The 23,434-nt window shown below is 41.6% G+C and overlaps 2 protein-coding genes across 3 annotated transcripts; one reads left to right on the top strand and one right to left on the bottom strand.

Moving 5' to 3' along the window:
- Positions 1-275: 275 nt before the first annotated feature.
- Positions 276-3,770, bottom strand: LOC129190093 (non-histone chromosomal protein HMG-14A-like). Its single transcript, XM_054792475.1, has 6 exons — positions 3,630-3,770; positions 2,685-2,708; positions 2,520-2,549; positions 1,432-1,479; positions 1,244-1,363; positions 276-1,162 (listed from the first exon to the last, which is right to left on the bottom strand). Exons 1-6 carry the CDS (start codon positions 3,642-3,644, stop codon positions 1,118-1,120), a joined length of 282 nt encoding a protein of 93 aa, XP_054648450.1. The 5' UTR covers positions 3,645-3,770; the 3' UTR covers positions 276-1,117.
- Positions 3,771-4,496: 726 nt separating this feature from the next.
- sh3bgrl (SH3 domain binding glutamate-rich protein like) lies at positions 4,497-22,503 on the top strand. Of its 2 annotated transcripts, none has more exons than XM_054792474.1 (4): positions 4,497-4,672; positions 18,143-18,328; positions 21,189-21,269; positions 21,593-22,503. In XM_054792474.1, exons 1-4 carry the CDS (start codon positions 4,670-4,672, stop codon positions 21,626-21,628), a joined length of 306 nt encoding a protein of 101 aa, XP_054648449.1. In that variant the 5' UTR covers positions 4,497-4,669; the 3' UTR covers positions 21,629-22,503. The 2 variants fall into 2 exon arrangements, with proteins under 2 accessions (XP_054648449.1, XP_054648448.1); XM_054792473.1 differs by having other exon boundaries at positions 4,506-4,714; positions 21,593-22,397.
- The last annotated feature ends 931 nt before the right edge of the window (positions 22,504-23,434 follow it).

Below are 23,434 nucleotides of genomic sequence, written 5' to 3'. Positions count from 1 at the left end.
GTTACTGGAAAGCTGGGCCCCCAAAGAGGATTTTAGACAGATGCATGACCTTGATCGGGTCAGACTTGACTTCATCAAAAATGCATGGAATGTGAACATGGCGCTGTTAGTTCAAACATTATTGATGTGTCGCCCTGTATTATGCATCATTTGAATGCATTTAAGAAGAGGCCATCTTGATCTCAGAGTTTCTCCCAACCTAAATTGTTTCGGACTCCTCAAACTTTGTGAGATATGTAACTATTTTTAAGAAACAGTCTCCAGACAAACACCAATTTGAGGAAAATTCCCAGGACTTGTTTTTATTAAGAGAATTTCAGAACATAAGAGCGGGACCGGACACCTGCGTTTGTGAGAATTCCCAATTCAAATTGTTTAAAAAAAACAATAACAGTTTTTAAAAAAGCTGACATGACAGCATGGATGGAGCAGGAGCTGTGTTCTTCTCTTCTTTCTCATAACGCAGGGTCGTCTAGGAGACAGGTCGGAGGCATTGCTGTTCCAGGAATGTTTCACATGTTCGTCTTCCTCGTTCTTATAGACAACACGCTTAATTCTTTTCAAAAACACATTTTCAATGAGGACCAAAAAAATGAGATCATGAGACACAAGCAAAAAGGGAAGTCACTGCACATTAAAAGGTCTAAAAGAAGCAGCCACGTTATAACATGGCTGAACCGTTAATAAAACATGGGTAGGTAGGCCGAACCGTTGGAGAGGAGGGTCTAAATCTGCAGAGGAAGTGAAGGGAAAAACACACAACTACACAAGTCACGACAAAGCCAATCCAGCAGAGGGTGGTTGAGCGGCGGGGGACACACTTTCTACACCAAACAAGCCTTCAACAATCACGAAATGCCATTTAAAAAAGATTTTAGTGTGTTTTTCTTGCTTGCAGACACTTGATATGACCACTGCAAATCTGCAAGGTGCTCCATAATCAGCTTTGCTTTTTGTGCTAAAAATCTGTACGGATACTTATAAAATCATTGATAAAAATATTCCTCTGTTAACAATACGCCTTGGAGGGAAACCGTGTGAGAGACTTGAGAGGGGAGCTTCAAGGGGAGGAGCTGTGTTGGGGCCGGGGGGGGTGGGAGACGCTGGGGCAGTGGTGCTACTCTGACTTGGCCTCCTTGGCCTCCTCGGGGGCTTCTTCCACCTGGGAACAGAGCAAAAGACCGAGGTCACCACTTGACCACTTCATTAACTTGAACATACCACAGTTGGAGTCGCCAGTCACCTCGTTGGTCTTGGCCTCTCCGTTCTCAGAGTGGTTTTCTTCATTGGCCTCTGCCTCGGCGTTCTCCTTTGTCTTCTTGGTCTTCTTGTCCTCCTTCTTGTCGTTCACAGCCTTTTCTTTCTGGATAAGGTAACATGACAAGATGTTAGCTGTTTGCGTCAACCGCACGTGGCGCACGTCTCTCTTGCCTTTGCTGCCTTCTTGACCTTTGGTTCCTCCTTAGCTGGTGCCGGTTTCTGTGGGCAAAGACAGGATTAGAAACAGCGCAAATACGATTCTTGTCACTTTACAAGATTTTCTTGTTTTTGAGGGCACCGCAAGTCCATGGACACAAAATTTTAAAATGAATTGTTTTATTTTTGAAGAGATCCAAGCATGATGGGACATTTCAGACCTCTTAATTAAAATATACACTAAAATGCATTCATTTAAATAGAAAGACGATATTAGAAGCTCTTTGTGTGCCTTAAGATTTGACTGTCATAAAGCCCTCTAAAAAATAATGACATAATAGTGAAGAGCCTGCAATTATATTCTAATTGTACGCCAAAATTGTATGCCGAGTATTCCTGTGTATGTGCAGCATTTAAAGTATGCCAGTAAATGCCCTCTAAAACAATATTACAGTGAAAATTACCACAATTATTTTATTATATTGTGATTGTACGCCCAAATTTTACTTGTGCATGTGCAGCATTTAACATACACCTGTAATTAACCAGTTCATAGAGTTTCATTGTATTTTAAGAACTAACAACACTATATTATGTATAACACTGCCTAGGCAGTTTTCTGTGCCCTAGAATGTGAAAATTGTGTATTTTGCCTGCAACTGCATTGAAATGACAACAACCCAAACAATAATACCCATTTCACATAACTGTATTTGTATTTAAAAGGACACTAAACCCCAAATGTTGTCCGCTTCCTTTTTACAATGTATACAATATCAGGTTTTTATTATTATTTTTTTAAATGCAGTTAGTCTTATTACAACCTAATATGTGCAGATATGAACATATTTCTGAAATTCGAACATTGCTGCTGGGTTTTTTTTTATATTGAGCTTTATCTTTTCTGTTCCCTTTAAAGCCTTTTTAAGGTTAAAATTGCAAAAATTTGCCTGCAATCACATTATTGAATGAATAATTAGGATTTACATTAGTTAATGTGTATTGCATTAAAAACTGTTTATGCCTGTACTTCTGTGCAGTTTATGCCATGTCAATTAGCTATACCAGCTAACGTAAAGTCATTTATATTTGTGTCTTCTTACCGCCGATAACCGGGCTGATCTCCTCTTGGGCTGAAAGAAAGCACATGTTATTTTAATCATCTCGCTTTGTCGTTTTTGGGAATGCATGCACGTAACAGGTGTAAAATGCATTTTTATTATAAAAGATTGCTATGCAAAGCGGTACGCAACTTGCTCCACGCTTACCTCCTCGTCTTCTGTTTCTTGTCTCTGCAAAACAAGAATGGAACAGTTTGATATCGAAATACAAAAAAAAATTGTTTATAAGCACAGGAAATCACTGTAAAACGGCTTCTGTGCGTAATATGGTTGAAAACAAACCCGCTGAAAAAACTTTTTGAAATCATACAAAAACACCAACCTGCCGCAAAAAAAAGCAGATTTTAAGGGTTTGGGTGTCGCAAATGTGGCGGGAAAGCGTGGCTGCCGAGAGGGGCACTGAGGGCTCGGCCGTGCAGGCCTCAGGGGACACATTTGCAGGGCCTGGGCCTTGCCTGCCCCTTTCACTCCCCTATGTCTGCCTCCCATTCAATGCATGTAGCTCAGATTTGAAAGCTGGCGCGGGAGTCTCAGGGAGGGAGGGGGAGGGACCTTCATGAGACTCACACGCGCCACCCGGCGGTAGAGCCGCGCCACCGCAGCCATTTGGGACCACGAACAAAGAGAGAAAATATATAATTTTATTCAAACGCGGCGGCGAATGTTGGATTTTGTGGCCAAAATGCAAAGTAAAGCCACTGTAGTATTTTCCCGTGGTGTTTTGGTGCGGTTTGGCGGGCGAACGGCGATAAGCGAGCCGTTTTGTCCTCGGTGTCTCGCCGACGAAGGTGGACAAGAGCTGCAAAGCATGGCTGCTGCTGGCTTGTGCTTTAACTGCATGGAGGAGACACAGACTTCTAGCTCCCCAATCCAACAGCGCCAGCTCGCACCGTATGAGCGGAAAATATTCATTCCAACACATAAAAAATCCGCTATTTTTTTGTTAACAGAGGAAAATTACCAGCCATATCCGAGCGCCATAAATTCCGTTATAATTAAGTAATGTCTCCTAGGAATGTCTCGCAAGGGTTTGCAATGCATTCACGCGCGCTGTAATCGTCAAAGTGTTTTTGTTTATTGGGAAATACTCACCTTTCTCCTGGGCATGTTGATCTCTTGGAGGTTTTCAGGCAAATACAACTAAATAACAGTTGTTCTCAGTGCATGTGAAGACGAGTGTCTCCCCCTATGCTGGCCAGTGTAGTAAACACACTGAAACAGCGAGGCGAGTGGTTGAATGGGGGGAGGGGTGCGGCTAAACGCTTGATCGACAGCAGCGCCAGCCACTCAGGCGGCGCCATTCGGGGCTGCGGAACACTTGGAATTTTTGGAGCCGGCGCGAATGGCTTCTTCTTCTTGCAGGGAGCGATGGGAGGAAGCCTGCAAGAATGAAAGGATTCGAGGACATGTTAACTGCATAGGAGTGTGCTGATTGTGTACGAGGGGAGTTGCACTATTTTGCTATCATTGAGCCCCCTCGTGCCCACGCCTTCCCCCTTAAATAAACGAGCTTGCATCTGCAGCCACCAACAAGGAGCGATTCTACTGTGAACCGTGTTCGAGTTTGGGTCCAATATGGCGCCCACTGTCCTCGCTGACACATTTTTTTGTTTCCTAAATTCGTTTGACTGGAAAGGCATGCGTCGTCTGCTCCAGACGCCGGCAGGGGGCCCACTGAGTCCGTCTCTTGAACATGGCCGCCCTCCACTCTCACTGCTGTATGCTGCACAAAGACACCTAATCTTGCCTTGTGTTACATTCATTCGCCATTTTTGTGCTGAAATGCGCATTTGTATGTTGTGTAACGTAAAAACAACAATGACATCTACGTTTTCTGCAGACCTACACCCTAGCATCCTTGTCATCTTGATTATGTCTTCTTCTGCATGTACGTGTCTCCTGTAAGCGTGTGCTCACAGCCGGAGAGAGGGGCTGGAAGGGGCGGGGAGGCCGGGTAGAGGCGGAGGAGGAATGCAAAGCTCCATCCAGTGCACCGAGGAGGAGTGTTTACGCACAGTCTGCCTGCGACACAGGATCAAACCTGGGGACTTGGTCGTTTTCACGCCACAATCCAATCCTGCAAAGCATTTGCAAGGAGACAGAGAAGCAAGCGCCTCCATCAGGGACCGACCATGGTGATTAAAGTGTACATAGCGTCCTCCTCTGGGTCCACTTCGGTAAGGGATGAGAGAATGGTACAGTTTTATTGTGATGTGAGGCTTTTTGCAGCGTCCTCTTCTTCCCAAGATGATTTGTGGGCAGCTGAACTTTAATTAAACTCACTAAACTGATGTGCTTCAGGATGGAAATGTCTGACCCCTGCTTGGCCCCTCTTCATGACTTTTGGATAGTCTGCCCCCTTTTTGACTTTGTTAAGATGTGTTGCAAGAGGAAGTTGGTGAAGTGTTGTGGTTTTGTCATTGTGTTTTCTGACAAGCTCCTAAAACTGGGCAAAAAAACCTGGAAATTCACACGGTTGTAAAACATTTGCTGCAAATTCCCAGCTTGCGATGGTTTGGATTATCCGTACTGTAATGTTTACTTCGAGGCATGCCAATTCTGTCTAGAGTGGAAAGGAATGGTTGTGATGCAATTCTCCTGGGATTTTATAGACATACAGCTGCAGAACAGTTTTTTGGTGGTCTGGGTTAGTAGTGACACATTATTTTTAGCATGTCAAAAGCGCTATGCACTATATCTTGGATACAAACTAGGGGTGTGTGATACTGCATGGCCTGGTATCGATCCAATACCAGGTAAATACAGGTCCAGTGTTGTGAATGCAGATACTTGTACTTTTACTTGAAGATTGTTGAAGATCATTGGACGATATTGGGATGATATTGATCAGAGCTGCAGCGAATCTATTATCTATATTATCACCATTACCATTCTCAGCATCTTTATTGTTATATAAGTAATTGCTTTTTGATTAAAAAAATGTAACTATCCAATGATTTCAGCCTTTCAAACGTGATTTTGAATTTAAAAAAATAATAATAAAATAATCATGAAAGCAGATCTTTTATCTTAGTTTTTCGGACAAAACAAGATATTCACACACATCAGCTGTGACTTTGGAAAACAGTGATTGACATTTTTGCCTCTTTTCTGCTATGTTTCACACCAAACGGCAAACCGGGCATAACAGCAGCACGCTGTGTATTCGTTTTCACCCCACACTAACCATAATGCAAACGCGACATCTGGTATTTCCGTGAAAAAAAAAAAAATTTTTTTGCACAATTCAATTTTTATGAAATTTCGTCTGCAGACAGATATTAAAGTAAATTAATATCCCACAACCGATTACTCGATTAATCAAAAACAACAAGTTTCATATTACTCAACTGAGAAAAAAATCTTTAGTTGCAGCCCTACTCTTGATTAAAGTGGATTTCCACAAATTTACAGATTTTCTTTTAAACAGCAACAAAAAAATATCTGAGAATAGGGCGTTTTTACCACAAAAGACACATCTCATTCATCATAAGTCGTAATATTTTATAAATACTTGACAATGCAGGGTTTCCTATAGGATTTTTTGAAGTTGTGGTGGTGGGCAGCATGGGAGGCGGACTGTCGCCGCTCTGTTGTGTCGCTGCCGAGTTACTGTGGTAGGATTTTTTTTTAATATTTGAATTTACTTTTGGAAATAATGTCAACATTAGGGTCGTTTCCACAGGCTTGAACAACAAATGCATTAATTACCTTTAAATGCCCTTTTCTCTTTTCTTCCACTCCTTATCTGTCAAGTGGCAACAGGGCAGACACGTTATTCCAGTGCATGCTTTACAAAATAAAGTGTAGTGAAACTTTTTATGACATTTGATAGATATTTTATTTAAAATTAAGTGTGGTCAACATGTAAATAAATGGCTATACATGTATGTGTATAGCACAGGGGTGCTCATAATTTTTCAGCCTGTGGGCTAGTTTGTCCGAAAGATCTTCTTCCCACTATAAACATAGAGAATATTTATATACGTATATGTATTTATTTTATTTATAATTATGCGTATTTATGTACATTGTACATGTATATCTGGGGTGCACATAATCAAAGTGATCTTCTACTTACTATAAAACATATATCATATATAAAATCTACTACGACTATACTAAATACTAATGGTTAGTATTTCACATTCACAGTTTCAAAGTTTACAGGTCATCAAAATAGTTGATATTGTTCAGTATTTCACAATTCAAACCAATATGGCAATAAAGATAATTACACATAATTCCTCAATGGTTGTGTACATAAACTGAGTAATACGTCAGTGGAAATAGCAACATTACAGATACCGTATAAGCAAAATTAAAAGGATAACAAGGCATCATATTCAAAAACACCTTCAGCAATGGCTACATTTTCCAATTCATTGTGAAGTAGTAGTTTAACAAACAAACTTGGAGAAATCACATTTTTATACTATCAGTAGCACTGTCACAAAATTTTGAAATTTGTAAAATCAAGTCTGTGATTAATTCTCTCTGATAAAGTATGACTCGAACTTTAATTTGATACGTCATTCACTTCTCTACCCCAAATATTAAAGAAGTCATGGGGTTTCCATCACCTTTGGCATGATGCACTTTCACTCAGCACTCACCCGCACAGAGCCTCTTTTCAGCCAGGCAGCACTAAGTGGCATTATTGCTCTTACCGTAAATGATGAGCAAAGAATCTGCAGTGGTCTAAAAGGACAGAACCATAGTCTAATAGAACAACTCAGAGACTCACTTAGCGTGTCGATACAATTTTTGTTTTAGCGATCGGGAGCTTCATAAATGAGCCATTGCAAGCCAGGGTTGGTTCTACTGTGTACTATATCAGCTCACATTACACCCTTAATAGACCTTAGTTGTTTTCACTGTTCAACAGGCAATCTTCCCAGTTCACAGTATACTTGAAAAGCTGCTGAATGGCTGGCAATTATTTGCCAAGCTGCCGCTTATTGCACTAAAGAGACAAAATATGGCGACCTCTACAGTTACATTCTGTGTTTTGCGAGCCCAATGGATTCTTCAAATTCTTTGTCTGCATGGATCAGATTGTTGAAGGTTATTGTACTGTTTAATGATATAAAAATTCCAGCTTTTCCCACGGAACTACAAGCTATTTGTGGTGGTAGAGGATGGTGCATAATGATGTGATTGTGAAATTTGCTAAGTGGTTCATGATGCCGTAGCAAAAAGCAAGTAAAAAAAACTTGAAAAGCACAACAAATATGTTTAGAACTACAAATAAACTTTATTCTGTCGCTTCTTTTTGTAGTTTTTGTTTTTTAAATGTCACAAACACACCACAAATAAATGAATTGGAAAGGGAAACACCGGGATTCAGCACTAGATCAGTCCAGCAGCAGAGCCTCATTCATGGGCCACAACGTTAGGCACAACAGTACAATGTAAAGAGATCAGAAACAAGATGTACCGTATTTTCCGGACTATAAATCACACTTTTTTCATGGTTGGACTGGTCCTGTGACTGATACTCCGGAGCGACTTACATGTTTTTTTTCACACTGACAGCCATGAGAGTATTTGCTACTCTTATCACTCCTGTACTGCTGAAAATTTAAATTTTATGTAAACATTAGCTTATAATGGCAACTGAGAAAGACGGAACACAAATGCCGCCGAAAACTAAATCATATTCTGCAGATAACAAGCTGCAATTAAAACTAGTTATGTTATGTTGTTTGGGCTATAGCTATCTGAATAATGTTATGTTAACATACCACCTATTCACGTTATGTTAACAGACACATATTTAGCCTGTTCTCCATTTTATTGTTATTAATCTAACTTGCCTTTCAAGATGAAATGTCCGTTCTTGGTCTCTGATTTTATCAAATAAATTTCACCCAAAAATGCGACTTATAGTCTAGTGCGACTATAAGAGAACGATTTATAGTCCGGAAAATATGGTACATAACTGACTTTACAAAGACAATAATGCTAATAACATTTTCATGTCACTCGGAAGCAGTGACATTTGGTGAGGCGATGACTAATTAAGATGATAAGAGAAAAAAAAAAGATAATATTTTACTTTGGTTGAAAAAAAAAATTCAAACTGTTTTCAAATACTTCTTAGTCCAATTTATTTTTTTTTAACTAATTGAAAAACATTTGTGTTCTTACTTTTTTTTATTTATATATGAAATACAGGCATGCTATCCTTCTCCAGGAAAAAATGTGATATTTTGGTGTAAAAGACTGTCCAGCTGCTGCTGCTGTCAAAAAAAAAAATGCTGGCTTTTTCTCTTTATGGAAGGACAGCAGTGACAAGACTGCATGGTGGCCTAGTGGGTTAGCATGTTGGCCACGCAGTCAGGGGATCTGGAAGGTCTGGGTTTGAATCTCCGTTGGGCATCTCTGTGTGGCGTTTGCATGTTCTCCCCATGCTTGTCTCTGTTTTCTCCGAGTACTCTAGCTTCCTGAGATTGACAGGCAACCAATCCATGGTGTACCCCACCATATGACATTTCTCTGTATTTTATTGTCCGATTAGCAAGAATAATGATATCACACTTACATTAAAGACATTACAAAGGCTGTAGTAAATCATGGTGTACAGTATAATAAATGTTTTTGCAACATTATATTACTGGCGACATGCTGACAAGGTGCCACGATCCCATTCAGTGCACTTACTCAGTGCACTCAGACGGTAGGCGGCGCTTGCGCACTAAGCCAATAAAAGACGTGGCGGCCTCATTTTAGGTTTCTGCCCTGTATTTGATCAGGAAATGTGCAAATTCTGTGTTTTTTACTTCAAGGTTGGAATCATACAGAAAATACACTTCCAATACAGTTCAACTGGCAAATATTAATATTTACTTTATGTTGTCATTATTTGTTTATTTTATATTTTTCAACAAACCTCCCTTGACCGTACGCCACTGCTTGTGTCTACTATTATGGCTAATATGTTGCCTTTCTGATAAAACTATTATTTACAAAAATATTAGAAACATCGCATTATGTTGTAATAGTGTAGCACTAATACTAATAATGATCATCAGTAGGGATACTGTATGTTGTGTTCATACGTTCTATACCTATTGGACCCTATTTAACACCTACAAGTATTTCACAATAAAACAATCTCTTGTAACTTGATTACTTTATTAGAATTATGACGCTTATGTCAGCAAACATGCTGTTTTTTCCCGCTTGTATAACTGAGCCAACTCCTGACTGGCTGCTTATTCTGTACACTCCACCCCCTGACCACACACCCCATATGAGGGTGGTACCTTGTACAGGTGACATCATCTTTCCTCTCAGTAACCAGAAAGCAATAAAATAGTGTTGTCTGGTATACTCAATGTTTTTCTCAAGAACAAAGTCACTCATTTTGCTCGTTATAAACTTTATTTTGTATGTGCAGACTTTATTTAAAATATTCATAGGACATGTTTTTGTTTCATATAGATTTTAGGTCACATCCTGCAGCATGTCTTTACTACGTGGTACACACGGGAGCCACACAATTGTGCAATTTTCCTTATTGCCACAATAGAGTCATAGATAACAGAGGATAGGGTGCCCTTGTTGTGTCTGTGTATGTTCTTATATGTTCCTTCTGAGCATTTGTAGGTCAGACATTGTGTAATGGGTCAGTTTTAGGCTTCCCCCCCTCAGGCTGCAGCGAGGGAACTCAGCCAAGAGTGTTCTTTTGTAATGCTGACTGAGCTGAAGCTTGGGTGGAGGCAATGCTGTTGCTGTCAAACATCCAACAAGCCTCTGTTTTTTGCACAAAGTCGATTTTTTTGAACAGAAAACCATTAGTCCTTTCTCACATGCACATGTAGTTCAGTTAAGGTTTTTGTATTTGTATCTCAGCATTTTTTATATGAAGATTTTTTGAAAAACTGGTAGACCTGTGTTTTTCATTGTAATTGACTGAAGCCTCAGTCTAGATTACGGATTATTGATCCAAAACTGTGCTGGATCCAGTTCATTTAATCAATCCCCGCCCTTGTCTGACTGCTGTTCATGCCTGACCTTTTTAGGGAGCAACAGTACACCGCATGATGGCAGTGATGTGGTTTGTAACCCAAAAGATCAATATGGCATGACTCATAAAGTCTAATCTTTAGATATTTTGTTTATTACAATCAGCCAGTTCTTTGGAGTTCAAAACCAGTTTTCAATCATTTGTTTTCAATGCCGCTTAAGCTTCACAAGGATGCGGGGGTATGCTGGAGCCTATCCCAGCTGACTTTGGGCAAGAGGCAGGGTACACCCTGGACTGGTCGCCAGTCAACCGCAGGGCACATATAGACAAACAACCATTCACACATTCATACCTATGGACAGTATCTTCGCCCTGGAAGTAGTGGGATGATGTATTGGTGCAGTGGGTGGGTGATATCCTGTGCTATGTTGTTTGCTATGAAAAGATGGATCTGTTGTTTAATTCTGTGGGCGTGGGGAGACCGATGATTTTAGCAGCTGTGTTTGTGACACATCTGAGTTTGGCCCGGTTGGTGACAGAAAGCATAGTGTGGTAACATGTGGAACAGTACAGAACGATGGGTTGAACAACGTCACAACAGAAGGTGGGGTGCAACATATAATATATATAAATGTATCATCGGGATCGGCTGCCGATGTATTTGATGTATTTGTGAAGATCGGATAATATCGGTTTCCGCCACGAGACCGGGCCGATCCGGTTGCCGTATCACGTTCGTAACTCTGAGCCACAATCCAACATGGTAGGTGCAGTAATGCGCCTCAAAGCTGGTTGTCACGCGACTTGCGCCACCCGCAAGAAGAAGAAAACGCAACACCACCACGCAGGCATGTCCGTGGTGTACCGCGGTGAAGTTAGTTTCACGTTGGACGTTGGATATTCGGCTTCGTATCTACAGAGGTAGTTTCATGTCACTGTGCCCGGACTGCTGCGTCATGGTGTAGGGAGCTCGCACAGGAAGTGCCGCTCTAACCACTGGTTGCTTATAATAGGGACCGCACAAACACTACTAAACACGTTGAAACGGCGGCGAAAAACCTTGGAAACTCCTCTGTTACGGAGCGTGAATGGAAGCTAGCGGGGTTCGCTTTGTTAGCTAATGCAGCTCTGTGTGTGCGTGTGTGTGTGTGTGTGTGTGCACGACTCAGGCTGGATGAGTATATTTTCGCTGTGTTGTGTTTTACTGCTTTAATGTCAGGACCATTTTACAATGCCCGCTGATGACGTGCAGGTTCTGAGTGGAAAAAAGACGAGAGGCTCATTTATTCGGTATCAACCGTCAGTTGCCATTCTCAACACTCACAACACACATCTGGCCTTCAAAATAAGAGCGCTCTGTCACATTTGTCTGAGTGTAAACAAAATAAGGGTGTCATTAAAATATCTTACATTCATAATGCGATTGGAATGACATGTGTGACTCCATCTTCCTTAATCACAAGCACGGGCATTACAGTTTGTTGAAGATTTTGTAGCAATATGTGCTGAGGCTGACAACCCATTAGAAAAGTTAGCTCAGCTACATCCATTTCTCACTTACTGGACAAAATGGGCCAATGATGTATTGCATCGATAATCACTAACCCAAACAGCACACACTCTATGGTTGTAAAATAATTGGAAAAGGTAAAAAAAACAGAATTCTAAAAAAATTAAAACAGAAAAAATGGAATTTTGGGAAAAAATAAAACTGATTTCATAGCGCCCGAAGAGAGTTGTTAAAAAAGTGTCATATTCTAAATCACACCACAAATTGATCTATAACCATATCAAATGATTTGTCCTTATCTTAAAAGTATTTTGCACGCCCGCTTTTTCCAATTTGATCTTTTGTTGGATCTTTTATTGGATTAGGGAACTGACTCACTAAGGTTTGTTACAAAAGCCAAACAATGCTGTTGGTCATGCTGTGTAATAAAAATAAGTAAATTCAGCAATACTTTGGTTGCATTATTTTTTATGCATATTCAATTCCACAATTCATGTTTGTAACAAAAGCTTATTATTAAAAAAACAAACCAAAAAAAAGATGGGATCGGAAGCCAAAAAATGTGGATCGGGAATATAGTATAATATAATATAATATAATATAATATAATATAATATAATATATAGACATTCTCACGTGTATATATTGTGTTGAGATGGTGTGGTTTCTGGATCAGCGGGTTTTTCTGTAGGGAACAAATTGGACACTCAAAACAACTTTTATGCAGATTTTAAAGGATATCTGACCCAAGATGGCATGGCCAATGAAGCTAAACTCAAAGGTCACGTTGCAAAGTTTACGTTCCTTGTTACCTCTCTACCTCACTTGTCTTCTAATCTTCTTCAAACAGTCAGTTATTGTTTCTGTTTGAAGTTGCTGCAGGTGGGGGTCAAAGATCATATGAATGCATGTTTATGACTTGTAATTACTCACTGTTGTTTTTGATTTGACTATTTTTATGGACGTTGTGTAATCACCCTGTCTGGATGTTGGTGGGTTTATATAAAAGTGTGACGGGTTTATATAGAAAAACATGGGGGCATGTGGGGAATGACCTGCATCAGCACTTTTCATTCTCTGAGTATTAGAAACACCTGATCCATTTCTAGGCAAACAATGAGTCGGCTGTTTTTCCCATGATGCCAGATGCAGTGTTATTTGCATGCATAGACAAGCTGTTTGACTATATTGTGAGGGGCAACACGGATTATGGAAATGAAGCCGCTCTAAAGCAGCAAAGCAAGCTAAGGCTACGTCCACAATGCAGGTCATTTCAGATTTTTTTGCTCATATGTGACCTGTATCTGATTTTTTTTCATGTCAGTGTGAACAGCACAAACCAGATTTTTTCAAATGTGACTCAGGCCTCATTCGTATGTAGATATAAATCCAAATAAAATGTATGCGATGCTTCCCGCAGTCCGAACCATCAGGTCGCATATATCAAGGGTAGAAATTGCCAAAATCCAGTGGAAGCAATTTGTTGCTTGTAGATTTTAACTTTACAAGCAAATTGCTCATCTAAGAAGCAATTTTCAGGCAAAAAAAAAAAATTGTCAATTTTTTCCAATGTTTTTTCATCAGCCCTTTTAAAGCCGTCTTCAATTGGAGTTGGTTTCTTGTTTGCTTCCAAATATTTGCCGTGCCTGGTTGCTAACGACCGTTGGTGAAGTGTTGATTTAATGTGTTGCTGTATTGCCTCCTTTTTCACCCTGTTGCTACCAGTCACAAGAGCCGACCCACGATCTGAACCAGTACCATGTTCCTTGCACACCTCACACCAAATTTCGTAAACGCAATCGTCGTCCTTGACTTTATAACCAATGTCCGTGTTCAATTCTTTCATCCACTTCCGAACTGTTTTTAACGAGCTGGTTATGGCGACATGAGATGCACCAGGTCTCGGTGGCAGCTGTCGTCCATCACTCACCGTCGGCGTCGTCGGCGTCGTCGGCGTCCAGGAACTGTCACTGGTGCCTGTGGAGGGGCCTGCTGAGGTTGAGGCCAACTGGCTTATCCAAGTCATCGGCCGTTGTTTTTTGTTTTTTCGGAGGGTTGTTATTGTTATTGTTGTCCCGCTCCGAGTGACATGAGACAAATACTTAGTAATCATCGTGTTCAGTCTGCAGATCGCCAGCTAAAACTGCGGCAGGACCACCATATTTGTTTCCAACAGCAACAGACGATCTGCTGCAACACAGATCGTATTTGGATGGGAATATGTCTCACGACCAATCAGAGTTCTGCTTTCATACGCACCATGGCCATAATACCGTAATACCGTACTTTCCAGCGCAATTTGGTTTTCGCAAATTATATTGCGCCCTTATTCCCATGACCGAACTGACCCGATCAAACGCAAAATAAATCGTCTTAGATGGAAAATCTGCATGATTTTGACACTTTTACACACATTTAGCGTCTTGCGTCAGGTTAATTTCGGTCCATGATATATGCGACCTATACGTCACCGAAAGGCGTGTTTTGCTGTGTTTACTGAGACTTGGATGACGGTACTCACCGATGTAGGCAAAAGCTCTTCTTGTCGTGTGAACATTATTTCCAAAAAGTGTCAGTGAAGCAGCTCACGGCAATGTCCCAGCACCGACATTTACCCACATGCTCCTTGCAGCAAGTTCTCTACAAACTGTCATAGCCAAAATTCTTGCGCTCTTTCTTCTTAATCTGCTACACAGGACCATTTGGTTAAGAAAACATTGTCTCTCGTTGCACTAAATCCTTGAAATTGCCACAAAAGCGCAGAGGAGAGGACACACACTGTAGCAATCTCTACTTCCGTAAACACGAAGCAGTGCGTGTGACGTTGTGCTTTTGCGCATGCACCTCACTTCCCAGATTGACAAGTCACACTGTTTTTGGTAATGTGAATGACCACATACAAAAATCGTATTTGAAGAAAAAAATCCAAACTGAGCATCATATCCTGCAGTGTGAACATAGTCTAGGATTCAGCAGTGTAGCATTCTTATGGTTCAGTGTAGGACGTTGAGCTCTGACTTTCCCGAAAGATAGATAAAAATAAAAAGATAACTCAGAGACAAGTGGAATACCACGGCCAAAGAATTTTTTGGTTGGTTTTCCTTATATGAAAATCAGATGATGGGTATATTTAATTTAGCACAGAAACATTATTAACATTATTACAGTGGATCAAAATCTTTATGCTTAACCAGTTTATTGTCTAGCTACGGAGTCAAATTCAAGAAAAGACATGGGTGAGGAGAGGGTGTGCACATTCCTCCTTTGGAGAGAGGACTTTGTGTCTTTAAGAATGAGTGAGCTCAGGCGTTCCACTCAGCAGCTCCAAGCCGAGCAAGTTGTGCGAGCTGTCACATTGTCCTAAACAGTGCACATATCTCACCTACCTTTAAATGATTTAAAGTGTAAAATTACCAATCGGACTGCATTTAAGTAATCTGATTTTCACACCATGAGGCTGGGATGGGTGTGACGTTATCTAATTGATTATGACTCCTACAACCCTGAGGTTTTGTCATGAAGTTGGCTTAGTTTGGCTCCAGGTGTGTGTTGATGTGCAGCTCAGGGTGTGTGTGTGTGTGTGTATGTGTCTGCTTGCAAAAGGCCATATTTGGCTCGTGTCTGACTGGTTACCTCCTCTCGAGACCCAGAGGAGCTCTTGTTTCCGTCTGGCCTTGTAGGGCCATCCTCCCACTTACATGCAACTATCAAGGCCCTATTGGACAACACACACGCATGCAGAACGGGGCAAGGCTATGATGCAGTCGAACACCAGTGCCAAATGTTGATCCAAAAATCATAGGAAACATCAAGTTAGCAGGAGGGTTTAGAGGATTGTGTGTCAAAAATACAAATGTTTATGTCTGTAACAATTAGGCATGGATTTTCACCATTCGCTGGTGGTCCTGGAATGTAATCTACTGTATTCCACCAGACCCTTTTCCTGTACATTTCAATATGAAAGTGGATGAAACCACAACTTAAAATGTCAAATAGTAGAGCGCAAACTTCTACCGAGGCCCAAATTCTCACATTTGTTCATGTGTTTGCTAGACGACTACTTCCTGGTTCTTGGAACATGATGTAAGATAGCACAAGTGAAGCTATTTGTGATTGTGTGGGTGGTTCCACTAACAACATCATGACTCAGCTAATTTCTAAATACCAACCTTTGTCAGGGACCTGACCAAAATTTTGTTGTCTTTAATACCCCCCCCCCCCCCCCCCCACCACCACCACCACCACCACCACCACCTCATGATTTCTTGGAAATCAGTGCAGTTTTGTGCACAAACCAACAGTTATGCAGTAAAACCTAATAAAAACTTTTGCTCGATGCACTTTTTCAAACTGTATCACAAACTTGTGGCGAACTTGGTAAATTTAAGTTTCTTCAATCCTCCAATGCCAATGGTTACATCCGGGACCCTCAGCGAATGGTGAAAAAACAATTGATATGCCCGTAAAAATGTCTATTTTTGACACACAGTTTGCTCCCCCTCCTCCAAACCTCTTCAATTGCCATTGTTCGCTCGCTACACAATCCAGGTTTAAGCCTTATATATGCACACATAAACACATCTAAAGTATAAAATGTTTTGGTACTCACCACTAATGAATAGGGGTGTCACGACACAGAGCAGCATTTCTTTGGTGATGTATTAAACTATATTCTGTGAACGCACACCATTTTGAGCTGTTCCATTTGCGTTTACCTTTCTGATCATTTTTTTCCCCCTCCTAATTTCGACAACATTACCCTGCATTGCTTCTCACAAGGCTTCACTCTTTTGCTGTGTGTATGCTAACGGCCCCACATCCACCAACAGACAAAGCGAACGATTGACTGACTGAGGTCTCACGCCATCTCACAACGTCTCAAGCCGTTCTGTGAAGCGTCTAGGTGCTGAGCCAATGCACTTCCTGCGTGTTTGGAGGCGAGAGAGGAGGGAGACAGACACGCATGCACGTGGCAATATATGGAGTCCGGCAAAATTAGAGTTAATTTTCATTTAGCGTGTAATTTATTATCGCAAGACAGTTTTTTTTCTAGACGAGAAATCTCATGACATTTTGATCTTGTGACACCCTCATTATTGGATAATGTAAGATGATCGATGAATAGATGGAATCTGAGTGACGCTGTAGCCTTTAGCCAGGCCGTCAGGCTAGCGCTTCTCTAAGCCACGTACGTCTACATAATCCACACTTCTTGCCTGTCGTGAGTCCAGTAACGATTTAAAATCACGAATCTTAAAATCTAGTGCTGGTGCTTTCAAGGACCACCGAACTAAGTGCGAAATCTCACCACTAGGTGAAAAAAAGATTAGTGAAGCATGAAGACAAACATGTAAAAATTATGGGTTTTCTAACAGTGGTACTTGTATGCCGTGCATTTTACTTTGATTATCACATATTTATCAATTATTACCAACTGGAAACACTGTTTTCTAAGAAACGTTCTCTACGTCGGCGAATTATGCTCTCAAAACGATGTTAGAATGGCCTGTGAACGGTTATTTCCTGGGATTTGGTTTGGGCAGTAAAACGAGTCATACACTTCATGCAGCACAAGAATGAGGCATCTTCTCCGCTCCGACTCTTGCCACATCCAATATGGCGCCGACGTTAACGTATGGCGCAGCGTATGAAGGAGCGAATCAACTGTGTTTCACAGGTCCACTACAACTCCCATGACCACCACATACCCGGAAGGCGATGATGTCGCAGACAGGCAGACTGACTCGAGTAACGCTTAACGACATTGTCATTAAAAATTAAATCCAATACTTTATTTCCTAGTATCAATTAATCACCTTTTAAACAATCTTAGAACGATATGTGTCGTCCTGAATGGAAACTTGAGAACCCAGATTGATGTAGTGAATGAATTAGATTACTTCACGGCAAATAAATGTTTACTTAGTGAAAAAAAAAATAAAAATAAAGCACTTAGCAATTTTTACTCTGTGATTTGTCACTGCAAAGAGGAAGTGTGGAATTTTCCCCCGCAGACAAATTAACAGTTGGGTGAGTTTAGGCTCAACTGTTTCCTCAAAAGGCTGCCTTGCTGTTGACACATGACTGACAACTTCCTCTCCTTCTCCCCCACACACGTAGATCAAAAAGCAGCAGCAGGACGTGATGGGCTTCCTGGCAGCCAATAAGATCGAGTTTGAGGAGTGTGACATCGCCGCCAACGAGGCCAACCGGAAGTGGATGCGAGAGAATGTTCCGGAGGAGTCACGGCCAGCCACAGGGAACCCTCTCCCACCACAGATATTCAATGAGAGCAAATATTGCGGGGTGAGACTCGGTGTGTGTTGGTCTCAGCGTGTGAAAGTGTGGATGTGAAGGCACCCAAGAAATGCATGTAACAGCCGTGCAGTTACACCACTGCAAACCACAATAACGTACAGGTGGTCCTCAGGTTACGAATGAGTTCCGTTCCTAGACGGCGATGCAAGTCAAGCTTATTTTACCTAAATTAGCTCCTAAGTCATTCACTCTGTACACAGGACACACGATGGGCATATAAAATACAGTACAGTAAAAAAAATAAATAAATACAAGAATGTCTTGCGGGCCTTCTTATCTTCTTAAAGTATTGTCCCAGACTAGTCTGGAAGGATAAGCTCCTCTTCTCCCAAATTTTCCTCTAACAGCACACAGAGTCTATGACCCCTCCAGCATTCAATAATCTTTATCCTTAATGATGGTCGCCACAGTTGAGTGGTTAAGACCACAAGATCGTCCAGTATTGGTGGGCGTGTCTACTCTCTGGGCTTTTTATGGTTCATTTTCACTTTCTTGGTTTCCTCTGGCACGCTGCCGCTTGGGAGACATAATGAAATGCAAAAGTTAACTAATAAGCGATATTATTCATCCTCAGTGTAGCTGAGCAGGCACGCACTGTATTCTTCTGCTTATGTGCAGCAAGAGGCACATTCTTGTGCTGCTTGTGGCGTGTAGTCTTCCTCCAGCAATCAATATTGATATCAGATATTGTGCTGGTATTAGCAAAAAAATTATTACGGATTATATTGGCCTGCATGTAAAATTTTAGATTTTAGCACTCCGATACAATTAAATTGATTCCAGACTGCACCCTCACACGTGATTACAACAACAGCGTATGTTAAAGCGTTAACAAAAGGAGCAAAGACTCTTGGTAGGGGAACAGAGGAGGTTGAAACCCATGAGCAGTCTTGAAAGGTGACATACCTGTGGCGGAGCAGGTGAGGGTGTTGTGGGTGCACTCCATCCAGGGGAGATGGGTGGACCAGGCAGAAGTGTGGTGATGACACACACACAGCGCAGCATGGCTTCCAAGTTCTGGTTAGCTCGCTCCGTCTGCCCATTGGACTGAGGTTGATGCCCAGAAGACAAACTTGCTCATGCTCCTAGTGCCTTGTAGAAAGCAGTGGGCGTGGCAAAAAGTGCTCCAACTAAGAATAGCGGGTTTAGACCAATCGATGCTTGGGTTTTGAAGTTGCAACCATGGGAGACCTAAAACTACCGACTGCGAATGCATGATAAAAAAAACAACAAAAAGACGGATCGAGTCGTGATTACCGGACAAGTGCAAACTGAGGGATTTGGTCTGGTGAGTAACAATGGCTAGGAGGCATCCATCTAAAGAAAGGACCTTTGTAGGTGGAGTGAGCACATTTAATTTTAAGGCGTGAGTCTTTGCAAACCCCGAGTCCAAAAAAAACCAGTCATCAGCCCCCCGAGTCAATGACGGCGGACACCTTGAGATTAGGCCCACTGCCGGACAATGTTCCGGGCAGCTGCAGTCTCTTCGGATGGACAGGAGAAGCGTCAGCAGGAGAAGGGTACTCATACATCATAGTTGGTGGATGAGGCCAAAGAGGACCCCGACGACGCTTGGCTGGAGGGGGAGCGGTTACCTCTGGTTGGGTGCGCCGGAAAGCTGGAGATGCGGTGAGAGGCAGAGGTGGAGCTTGATCAGGTGGGCCCGCTCAGTGGACGAGGTCCGGCATCCCGCCCAACTGCATTGGAACGTCGGTAGCCGGAGGTGCAGGAAGGGCTGGCGTTGAGCTGAGAGGTGCGATCCGGAAGCTGATGCCCCGCCCCGGTGATGCCATCGCAGGTGGACAGGGTGTGTTAGTTCCGACTGAAGCAGCCTGTTCCAGTACTGGTGTCAAGCTGAATGAATTGGTCCTCTTGGTTGTGGAGTCGCTGGGTTTGTTAGCGAAGCGCTAGTTGTATCGTGCGTGCCTCTGTGGTGTCCATGTTGGCCAGATTGTTCTGTTAGGACTGCTGCCACGCATGCCAGAATTTGTGGACCCCAGAGCAGTGACTAAGAGGAGTGGTGTAAAAAAGATATTTTAATGCTCACAAAAAGCTCTCCCAGAGGAGGGAAAAAGCAAACTACAAAGACAGAAGGTCACTAGGAAACTAGTCAAAAAAGAAAGATGGAGATGCGGAAATAAAGAAAAATGCAACAGTGCTCGACAACTTACAGAGAATGAATTGACACGAAAGAACAAAAGATAACCGAGAATAGCTTTAGCAGAACACGGTCGTAGTGGTGATGGCGAGGTTAGGCAACAATCTGCCAACAAGTGCGCTTCCAGCAAGGCTTAAGAAGGCCTAATTGCCGATTAGCTGCAGGTGTGCTGGTCAGGCGAGCAAAGACACAATGGAGGGCAGCAGATCAAACAGAGTGCAAATCATGACAGTTCTGTCAAATAGTAAATGATCTCGGGATAGGGATGGAGACGTATCAAACAAATCCTCACCTTACGCCTGGCTTTCATGCCTTTAGAAGTCCAAAGGTGGTTGAGCATTTGTACACTTGAGCAACTTACAGTGGAGCTCCTGTATAGTGCCTTGCTGGAAATTAAGTTCAACACATGCAGGATGTACTCAAATGCAACAGTGAATGAGAAAGAACATTTCCATGATAATTGCTGCTGACTGCAGGACTGAAGGAGAGATCCAAACAATGAAGGAATTAGGTGTTGCATTCTCATAGATGAGCTTTTCTGTCCAGTTGAATCTATCCATCTGGCATTTCGTGCTCACATTGTCGCCCTCAGGCACTCATCCAAAGTCTGCTTCGTATTATCTTTCCTTAGACTAGAGTTTGTGTGCGTGTGATTCATTTGGCATCTCTGAAGTTCTCTTTCCTTCTCAGGACTACGAGGCCTTCTTCGATGCCAGAGAGGACAATGCTGTGTATGCATTTCTAGGCCTGACTGCTCCCCCAGGATCAAAGGTAAAGTTTTAGTAACTCATTACCACGTATTTCTTGTAAGTGCTTTCTTACAGAAACACACTTGCATCCTTAGACCACATTGCCACCCATAAAAAAGGTCGACATTTTTGTGATACTCACACTCCAGCAGTCTTCCTCTCGCTGTGTTTGCTGCACACTTGCGCCTCCCTTCCGTCTTGTTCAGAAATACAGGAAGGTGTGCCGGTTACCATAGAAACACAGAAGGGGTTTCCTCTTTAATGTATCAGGGGATATTATTTATATATCATCTCTGTTAATATTTCACAATATGTCCTTTTCTTGCCGTTTTTGTCTCTCTGCAGGAAGCCGAGGCTCTGCTGAAGAAAGCACAGCAGTAGCTTTTCACCTTTTGTGTATTTCAACCGGACCTAGCCTAACCTGGAATAAATTCAGAAAAAAAACAATTTTCTTTCTTAAGTTTCATGATTTTACTATTCTTTTGTCAGCTGTGCCTTGTCAGTGATGGGAGGTGCAGAAACAAAAAACGGAAGATCCTGGTTATCAAGACAGTGCAGTGCTTCCTCATATTAACCTCAGCCTGCTAGCCTATTGGTGCAGTAACATGTCAACCAATCATTCAGCATGAATGGAATTATAAGTTGTGCAATGTAGCCTGGGCATCCTCTTGCACAACGAGCTCACCGTGTAGTCCACTTCTGTATCCATAAAAACGTATTCAACTCGATAGGTTTCATTAGAACTTTGCTTATTAAACAATCTGAAATCTTACTAAATATATAAAAGTTTGACTTTTGTGCTCCTGTCAGTTCTGTTATTGCCAAAATTGCAGCACTTTCTGTCAGGGCACCAAAATCCCATGTTTTTCCTTTTTTTTTTATATATGTGTCCTTCATTCAAGCTGTCTTTATGCTGTTTTAAAAGCAGCCTTTTTCTAAAAAAAAAAAAAAAAAAAAGATTTACGTTTAACGAGACTGTAGTTAGCAACAGATGTGACTTTTTTATTTGTTTTTTGATGTTTTGTTATGTAAGCCTCCTGTTTTATATTGTGCTGGTATAACACCTTAAAAAGTCTTAAAGGGAAGGGTTAGTTGTCTTTCCTAAAATAAAATAAAATGATGAAATGCAAATGTGTGTCTTTGTAGTCTTTTACTCTGGAATTCAATGTGAAACATAATACATTTAAATGCATGTAGTGTGTTTTAAACAAACAATGCCAACGATTTTCAGTTAGCATCCCTCCTGCTAGCTTGATGTCGACCACGTCCGATCTCAGATCAACATTTGCAATAAAAGTTGTAATTGTTAAGTTCGGTTCCAGAACCCTCATTTCAATGCACCTCACACGCTTATTAAATGTATTTTAAAGTATAAAATGTAAAGGTACTCAACAGGAATGACACAGCAGCTGTGGTGCGTTGCCGAACAAAGTGCGAAAACGCAACGCTTGATGAAAAAACATCAGGGAACATACAGTAAAGATGTAAAAATTGTGGGCAGTGGTACATGTATGCTGTACATTTGACCCGTAGACCCGTATTATCACATATTTATAAATTAAATTAGAAGGAATGAGATATGTTTTCTGCGGATTTAAAAAACTTTTTTTTTTACCAAAAATCCACAAAATGATGAAGCCACTAATGCTGAATAGCGAATGTGCGGGGATCCATTGTATCTCTTATAGTATAACAGCGTTTCATTTGAAAACTTAAATAAAAAATGTGTTGACCCCAAGTATCAGTTGTGTGTGATACAATTCTTCTGGCAAACATACTGTATTTTAAAAAGTCGAAGAGTCTGTTCATTTAGCTTTTAAACTATGCCATATGTAAGCAGAACATGCATGTTGGGCTCCTGCACCAGCATAGCCACACACTGCTGTGGGATGGCATTCCACTTTTCAACCTGGAATCATCAAAAGTCAGCCAACGTGGTTGAATTGGCCGCTTTTAGCCTGAACAGCATGTCCAAATGTTCTCTTGGATTGAGGTCAGGACTGTTGGCAGGCCATTCCATACTTTTACTCTCCCAAATTGTCCGCCCCAGACCGTGGACATATGGGATTGCCACAGCAGGTGGCAGGATCTCATTGTGATACATCTCTGCATTGAGATTGCGCCCAGTGATGACAAGCCTTGTTTTTCTGATGATGGAGATATCGCCCCACAACAGAACGCCTCTTC

Source organism: Dunckerocampus dactyliophorus, chromosome 11 (assembly GCF_027744805.1).
Source record: "Dunckerocampus dactyliophorus isolate RoL2022-P2 chromosome 11, RoL_Ddac_1.1, whole genome shotgun sequence".
Classification (NCBI taxonomy): domain Eukaryota; kingdom Metazoa; phylum Chordata; class Actinopteri; order Syngnathiformes; family Syngnathidae; genus Dunckerocampus; species Dunckerocampus dactyliophorus.
The sequence above is the reverse complement of the archived record's forward strand: the minus strand, read 5'-3'. Positions and strand labels throughout refer to the sequence as shown.